This window comes from Pseudochaenichthys georgianus, chromosome 17, assembly GCF_902827115.2.
Source record: "Pseudochaenichthys georgianus chromosome 17, fPseGeo1.2, whole genome shotgun sequence".
Classification (NCBI taxonomy): Eukaryota; Metazoa; Chordata; class Actinopteri; order Perciformes; family Channichthyidae; genus Pseudochaenichthys; species Pseudochaenichthys georgianus.
In genome coordinates, this window is record NC_047519.1 from 8,929,127 (window position 1) to 8,937,342 (window position 8,216).

General features: G+C 39.7%; 1 protein-coding gene across 4 annotated transcripts; it reads right to left on the reverse strand.

The window, feature by feature from the left end:
• Window positions 1-533: 533 nt before the first annotated feature.
• On the reverse strand, window positions 534-6,771 carry LOC117461711 (deoxyribodipyrimidine photo-lyase-like). Of its 4 annotated transcripts, none has more exons than XM_071206211.1 (10): window positions 6,681-6,771; window positions 5,728-6,059; window positions 5,488-5,636; window positions 4,643-4,825; window positions 4,243-4,401; window positions 3,488-3,686; window positions 2,340-2,492; window positions 1,225-1,346; window positions 980-1,139; window positions 534-893 (listed from the first exon to the last, which is right to left on the reverse strand). In XM_071206211.1, exons 2-10 carry the CDS (start codon window positions 5,978-5,980, stop codon window positions 745-747), a joined length of 1,527 nt encoding a protein of 508 aa, XP_071062312.1. In that variant the 5' UTR covers window positions 5,981-6,059; window positions 6,681-6,771; the 3' UTR covers window positions 534-744. The 4 variants fall into 4 exon arrangements, with proteins under 4 accessions (XP_071062312.1, XP_071062311.1, XP_033959486.1 ...); XM_071206210.1 differs by having other exon boundaries at window positions 5,728-6,074; window positions 6,681-6,765; XM_034103595.2 differs by lacking the exon at window positions 6,681-6,771 and adding an exon at window positions 6,274-6,664 and having other exon boundaries at window positions 5,728-6,074.
• Window positions 6,772-8,216: the final 1,445 nt, after the last annotated feature.

The following is an 8,216-nucleotide window of genomic DNA, read 5'->3' on the forward strand; positions in this document are numbered from 1 at the left end:
ACGTGCACTCCGCTCTGCATCAACCAAACGGGGGGACCCAAGTTCCCATCAGCAAAAACACGTGGGTTTGCTATCCTGGCTCCAAGATGGTGGAATGAGCTCCCCATTGACATCAGGACAGCAGAAAGCTTACACACCTTCCGGCGCAGACTGAAAACTCATCTCTTTCGACTCCACTTCGAGGGATAGAATTACTAACAAAGCGCTGATATTCTAACAAAGGGCTGGCTTATCTAAAGCCAGTTGAGTAGCACTTCAAATGTTTTTGCTCTATGAAACCTGATGTACTTATATGATTCTGTTTTCTTCAAGGTTGTATCTTCCTGGTCGAATGCACTTATTGTAAGTCGCTTTGGATAAAAGCGTCAGCTAAATGCAATGTAAAATAATTAATTTGCTATTATATGTGAAGCATAAATCACATCTGGAGGACTAACTATATATATATATATATATATATATATATATATAGAGAAAAATATACAAGCGAAAATGCCTTTCCAATTAAATAATATTTTTATTAAAACATACAGACAAAAATAAAAGTAGCATACATAGAATGCAATGGCATATAACACTAGCCAGGTAGGAACATCAGATCAGAATTTAAAAGGATAAACAGTTTTTGACAAAAATCGTCAAAATATATTCTATAAGAAATGCGGTACGGACATTCCCTGAGGCTAATGGTGCAGGAGATGTATGTCAGGCATTTTATCCATATCCTCAAAAAAGGGTTAGGCTTCAAAGGTTTTTGGGACAGTACTTTTTCTCAAACCGAGCTACGTCAAACTTCCGCTGGCAGCCTTTGTAGTTCATGTAGCGGACCTTTCCGAAAACCTTTCTCTCTCCCCAGGCTCGGTCGTGGATGCCACCAATAGACCACATACAACCTACAGGAGGGACACGAGGGGCAGAGTGAATAAATATGTGAGATTTTCTAAATCTGTAACATTAACACTTTAATCCATGTCCTCACCGACAAAGCCATTGGGGTCCTGGCCATCCAGACTGTAGCGGTCGTTTAGGTAGAGCGCGATGGAGAGCGCCTCCTCTGGTGAAGAAGTCCACTCCAGAATCTTTTTGGCCCAGTACATCCTCAGGAAACCATGCATCTTCCCCATAGTGATCATCTGGTACTAATGGAGATCATTTGAAATAAACAGCAGTAAGAAAACATATCTTAACACAGACTGGTGATCAAACACTGGAATAAGAAGGTACCTGAGAGGCATTCCAGAGTTTGTCATGTGTCTTTGCTTTCTCCAGCTGCTCCCGTGTGTAGAGATACTCCCTCTTGTCTTTGGCATGAGCCTTTAAACTCTTCTGAGCCCAGTCATGCGTACCTGAGGAACACCATTTATAAAATGTGAAGAGAACGAGCATCATAATAATAATAACTTGAATTGATATAGCGCCTTTCATAACCTCAAGGTCGCTTTACAAAGAAACATATAAGGACAAGACATAAAACATCAAACATAAACATGGTTTGAATAATTCCTTTACAAGCTTTCCATATTGCCAATTAAATTGCGGTGGGCTCCCAGTTCGGACAAGCAGACAGGAGTGCCAGAATAAAGCAGAGCAATATACTTCTGTCGACAGGGGGAGCAGCAAAAGGCATTTTAGACTTATTTGAAAACTTGAATTATTTAATTGCTTTCAGAACTAAATTATATAGTTCCTCACATGTTAATAAACAAGAATATATATGATTTTCATGGTAAAAATGACAATTATTAAACAATATTTGACTTCTCCTCCTGCTTCTATACAATTTTTTGTTTTGTAAAAGAAGCCTACCCAAAAACAAAGGTTGGTGGATTAACTATATCTATATTGTTTATTTTGAATGTATTATTGTGTGCCTATGCAAAGTTCGGATTCATAAAGTCACACAATAACAGAAACAAACAGGTCAGCATTAGACCGGCAACCCCGGTGTTCTGCCAGTTAAAATAAAAATAATTCTGAGTAGAGCCTGGTGGATTTGACAAGAGCATGGATAGATATAACGGCTTCAATTCCGCATCAGAAACAGACTGCATAGGTGTCTCTCAATGTAAATGTGTGAAAATACTCTAAATATAGCAGAAGCAAACAGTTATTAGGTGGCTAAAATATATGTTGCTGTTGCCCCCGTCTGCAGCAGTCAATTACTTGACTCCCATTGGGTATTCCTGTTTGATTTCCTAAATTAGAGTTGTGCAAACAAACATTTACTGACACACTGACTAAGGGTTAGAACCTCACACAACTAGACTTCAAATCATCTGAAACTGAATGATGTCAGAAATAGGACGAACAGGATGAAACTTAATGAGATCTAAACTAACCCTCTACGCTGTCGTATTTCTCGTTGTAGAAGCAGAAGTTGTCCGTCAGCTCCCTGCGCACAACCAACTCCTCGATGAAGGTAGCGACAGATGGACCTGCACATTTCCCACTGCTCTGAACCTGCAGCGCCACACGCTGGGCTGAAAGGTGACCTGATGGTCGGGAAAAAAGATGGTGGATAAGAAAGAGTAATGGACAGAATGAGGAGGCAACGTTAAAAAGGGTCTAAATTGGTATCAGTGACATTTAAAGCTAACCTACTTTGTTATGTGTTATGGTTTTTCACTTTGAGCTCAATATATGTTGTTAATGATCTCTGCAAAAGTGGGAATAATCTCGGTTTACATTAAATCAATTAGAATATTCTGTTTTTTGAGCAAGGTGTTTTGTAAGACAATCTGCAATCTAAGTAATGCTCTACTGCATATGTTCTATACACATTAGAGAGCGTTCTAAATTGAACAACAGATGTCCGAGTATTGAGCCTTGTGGGACTCCTGTCACCATTTTGGAAGGACTATATTTTCTCCCAGAAAGAAAATTCAGCACTTTCAATGTACATCCACTAAAGTGCTTGTTTTTTGCCACCGACAGTCTCAGATTGTTATTCAAAGTGTCTAACCCACATGATGGGAGGGAGCCTACATAGGATTTGTTGGGGATTTTCTGGGTTCTTCTTTTCAACAACAATAAGTTGGACTTACTGTACACATCGAACTATGACACCACTATTCAAACTCTCACTCATGTTCGCAATGTTGTCCCCTCGCAACAAGTAACATGACCCAAAAATAAAACAATCAAGCAAAATGTTCAATTTCTCTGTAGGGTTACATACAATGGTCAAAACACTTATATTATTAATTCAAGCCTGTCAGCCAGGTGCAGCGTTTTGGCTTAATAGTCAATATTGAACCAATTAAAATGCGCTGTCCCCATTAGTCACTTCGACACAAAAACGTGGGGATATAAGTTGCAGGTTAAAAAAATACCAAAGACCTGCTAACCAATTATTCTAGATATTTAGAAAGGCAATGAAGCTTAGATGGATGAGAAAGGGTTTATAAAATGTTTAATTAGAGCTATAGTTGATACAGATGTTCCATACATGTACCCATATACAATTCATTTTCATGGTGCTACTTACCAAAGCGGATCCAGGGGGACAGCTGGCTAAGGCCTGCAATGTTTGGGTCGTTGCGTTGAGTAGCGAATAGTTTGAGGCGTTCATCAATGAAGGACTCCAACATGGCCACTCCTCCCTTGGTGCCCGGCATAGCCCACTCCGGCTCTCCTACATCTCGGTCTACCTGCAGGGAGGCTAGGGTTTTTTCCCAGTCTATGAGCTGTAAGATAAAACAACATTTTAAACAATTGACCCCATTGGCTGGGTTATCTCTAAGCTGTTGAACATTCATAACAGAGCCGGCAAAGTAACCAATCAGAGCAGACCTGGCTCTGGTTTTCAGACAGAGTGTGAAAAGAGGTGCTGCAGCATAGGCAGCATGAGAACTTTTTGAACATTAAAGCATGTTCACATGTAACAGTGGGGCTACAAAATACAAATATGAACCTGAAAATGTGCAGAATTGGGCCCTATTAACATATATTGCTTGTAAGGACATTTTAACTTTTGGACGGCACATTACTATTAATATCTATATGTCAATAATTAATGTGCAGAGAGGAACTCTTCCGGGGAGTACATACGTTTTTTATTGCAGACTCAATATCTTACTGTTGCTTATAGTGATATCTGAAAACACTTTTGTTAAGATAAATGATGATCATGTCATCCTAACCAATTCAAACGCCATTGAATGTGACACAAAAACATAAATACACGACTTATTTTGTACTCAATAGCAAAAAAAAATCCTTCACTCTTACTGCAGCACTTACTTTGGCGCTTCTTGCCGTTGTGTAGGGGTGTTTTTCTACCAGAGGAAAGTCTGTGAGGAACTGCGGGAGAAGCTTTGTGAGTTTTCCTCTGATTGTCCTGGCGGCGTACTCAAGTTTAGGTGAGGCTACCCAGCAGGGGACAATATTGTGGGCATCTACCTACAGAAATTAAAATCATATATTTTGTGACAGATAAAGAACAGTAGTAATAGTGACAGTACACATACACACAAATCAAAGCAATCCGCATACAATAAGACAGTGTGATTACACTGTCTAAATCAATTTCTTTGTGACGAGTACAAGAAATAAAGCAAGGACATAATCAGTGAAAAATGTGGGGAGAAGTCGAATAACCAAAATTCAGAGCATCCTATCGACACTGAGTGAGAGTGTGTACCTGTATGAGGGGAATATCTTTTGGAAGAGTCTTTTTAACATCCTCCAACCACTGCAGTGGCTCTCTGAGGGGAGAGAAGTCTGTTACCACTGCGCCCAGTTCTCGATCAGACACAAAGCCTGGGAGAACATCTCCAGCTGAACCATGGAGCAGGTGGAACTGGATGTCTAAGGATCTGCACTTCTGTTTGGTGGGAGCAGAATAAAGATGAATTTGAGGGTAAAAGTGCAAATGTCATAGCATCAATGTAACCTGTGAGTCTTCTAAGTGCCTCTCAATCATCACAAAATACACATTTAACTAGAGGTATACTGATTTTAGTTATTATTTTAATTCTCACACTAAGGCTGCTAATAATGATTAATTGTATTATTGATGTTTCTAATTTTGAAATGCGTTTTATTTTATATATCAAATTTTGTTTTTTTCCCTTAACTTTATCTTTTGGTCATTAAAATCACATGCAATTGTCAAAAAATACCTGTATAATCAGATACAGAAGCGTATATCTGTAATCTACTTGACATTTTACTTTAATTTCCACCTTTACAATGAATAAATCAGAATTGTAATTGATTAATTTGCTGTCAATCCAATAATCATCCAATTGTTTCAGCTATACAACATTCAACGAAAAGCTAGAGCCTTTAAAGGGTTTACTTTAAATAACTTAAAAAGAAAGAACGTGGTGGTTCTTTACCTGGTGATGTACTAATGGAATTAAGTACATGTTTTTCAGATTTTGCAAAACGTGCTTTTATTTAAATGGTATGCACCAATACTCTATTGCTTACTCCTTGTATGTGAAACCTACTTTGCAATAAACTGATTCTTGTAGTGAATACCTTTTCGACTTCTTTCAGACCTTTCAGCATGAAGCTGTAATGTCTCAGAGTGGACAGCTCTGATTTTGGGACAAACAGGCAGAAACAGACGTGCAGAGGAAGCTTCTCCTTCAGAGCAAGCTGCTGGGCATGGATCAGAGCCCAATTATCTGAAACAAACAAAACATGTTGACCACTGAGAGGACACAAGCCAATACAAAATATCTTGTTACTTTACTGGTAGTTGCTTTAAGCGTTTACCTTGTACTCTGTGGTCTCGTGACATCCAGTACAGGACACCCTCTGAGCCCTGCTTTATCCTCTCAGTGTTAGATGTGTAGCGGAGGCGTTCTTTGTTGAATTTCATCAGCTTGTTCTTTGTCCTCTGCAGCTTCAGACTGTCCTGCAGCCAGCCCTTATCCTTCGTGGGATCCAGCTTCTGCTGCTTAGCACCGGGCTCTTTAACAGCAGCAGCAGCAGCAGCAGATGTAGACTTTCGTTTTTTCTCAGACATGATGGTGTGACTGGTGCTGAATGCCTTGTTCTTTGAAGAAAGTACTGAAGTGGTATCCAGATAACTGTGGGTAACAACTCTAAAGAAAGATGAGCTGCAGTCAGATAAAACAGAGTCAACATGGTGAAAAGCTGAAGATACCACGCGAACCTTAGCAAAACATAACAAACCAAAACAAGTTCCTTGCCATGAACTAAGACACAATAACCACATATTAAATGATAGAAAACAAAGCACGACACCATTAGAGAAGCTTGTCAATCAAAACACAGGCTCGTTGGGATTGAATTTACCTCCTGCAAATGCTGTGCAGCATACAATGAAAGAAACGTTATGAATCTGATAGAGGTAGGCTACTTTAAGCTAGTGTACTGAAGCTAATGGCAGACGACGTCATTTTAGCAGTCAAACTGTAAGAAATTCTTTAGCCGTCATTGCCTTTCCTTTAAACAACCACAAACATGAACACGCCGATGATGTTTAGGTTTCCTACACAAATTAGTTTTTGGATGCATCTACATTTCCCACAGTGCAATTCTGTACAGGGCATGCGCACTGCCGTTTAGGCTCGGAGGAGGACATCCATGGAGGAAGACCGCGTAGAGGCTTCTCAATTCTTACATTTCCCCTCCTCGTCTCCTATCATCAAGATTTAGGCCCATTCCCAAACCGCCCCCTACACCCTACCCCTACCCCCTACCTCTCCGAGGGCTGTTCCAAAGCAACGAGTGTGGAGGGGGAGTGGACTACCAAGCCCTCAAACAGCGAGTCTGCAGCGGTGCTGACTTGAGACCGGTCTCTACCATAGATGTATAATAAGAACTGGATACAGCGTGGGAGGCGGGGCCTCATTCATTCCTATGAGAGTTGCTCATTAGCGCCATGGATGTATAATAAGATTAGCGCATGATGATAAAATGGCCCAATTTTTGAGAGAGCGAAACGTCACAGATTACCCGGCATGCCTGAGAAGTACCCGTATGTGTGCTCATAGCGCATGTGCAACTTTAACTAAATTGTTCGTTCACATCAAGTACGTCAATTTGCGTACACGTAACAGCACCGCACGTTCATGACAGCATGGTAATGGGTTGTTGTCATGGATTTGATATTAACGAGGCGGCAGTTAGCAGCTAGCGGCTAGCTAGTCATTATGCTAATGTACACATCAATCATTATGTAGCTACTTATATATATACGTATACTTATGTATGTACGTGTACAAGATTTAATCATACCGCCCATGTAGTATGATAATGAATTATAGCAAACATGTGCAATATATCCATTATTACAGCTCTGTTGGATGGTAGTAAGACGATATGGGTCCGTTGTTATTGTGCATCCATGGGTAAAGATAAACGCAACTCACATTGGTTTTTCAAACAGCATCTCTGTAAACTACGTGTATTGTATTCACTGAATGTCACTCTCTGCCTTTAACGGCTCGTTGTAGCTCCAATAGCTCCAGTATGAAGGTAGATATGGTGCAAAATGCGAAAACCTGATGTGAGCACTTGCAGAAAAAAAATCTGAGCTTGTGTGCATACATTTACACTTGTATAAAATATCCACGTAACTGTGAACCAAATGTACACTTGTAAAACATATCCACGTAACTGTGAACCAAATTTGAAGTCACAGAAGAAGAAAAAAAGTTTTGTAGCTTGTAGAAAAAAAATGAACTTAGTGATGAAATGTTCACTTGCAGAAAAATACATATTTTTTAAATATATTTTCCATTACAACTGCAACTTGGTTACTACAACCTCTCAAATCAGTCATTACAACTTGACGAATCTGCTCTGTGGCAGTATAAATCGACGAATCTGCGGACTTGACTTTTGCTACACTTCTTGCAATAAATGTGTCGCAAAAGACTGTGTGACTGACCCAAGCCTCGTTGTTCGGATAACTCCACCCCTTCGCTCCAACCCCCCTCCCTCCCCCCACATCTACAGGTGAAAATTACTTAAAGTGTAAATGTATGCACACAAGCTCAGATTTTTTTTCTGCAAGTGCTCACATCAGGTTTTACACGCTCTCGCATTTTGCACCATATCAATATTCATATTTTTCATTTCCATTATTGATTCCAGAATGCATCCATGTTTACATTCATTTATTGACAGTTCATCTAAGTTCAGATTTGATTACACTTCTAAGTCTGGCTATATCGTTGGTATACAATGTTTATGAAATCAGTTCAAGTGATGGAGAGTTGGTGTGTCTATAT

What these genes read in the sequence shown, in the direction of transcription:
- LOC117461711 (XM_034103595.2), bottom strand. Translation starts at nt 6,296, where the DNA reads ATGCTGCACAGCATTTGCAGGAG. An exon ending in CTGCACAGCATTTGCAGGAG is followed by an intron (nt 6,075 to 6,273) that starts GTAAATTCAATC and finishes ATCTGACTGCAG; the next exon opens with CTCATCTTTCTTTAGAGTTG. An exon ending in GTCCCCCTGGATCCGCTTTG is followed by an intron (nt 2,493 to 3,487) that starts GTAAGTAGCACC and finishes CCCGACCATCAG; the next exon opens with GTCACCTTTCAGCCCAGCGT.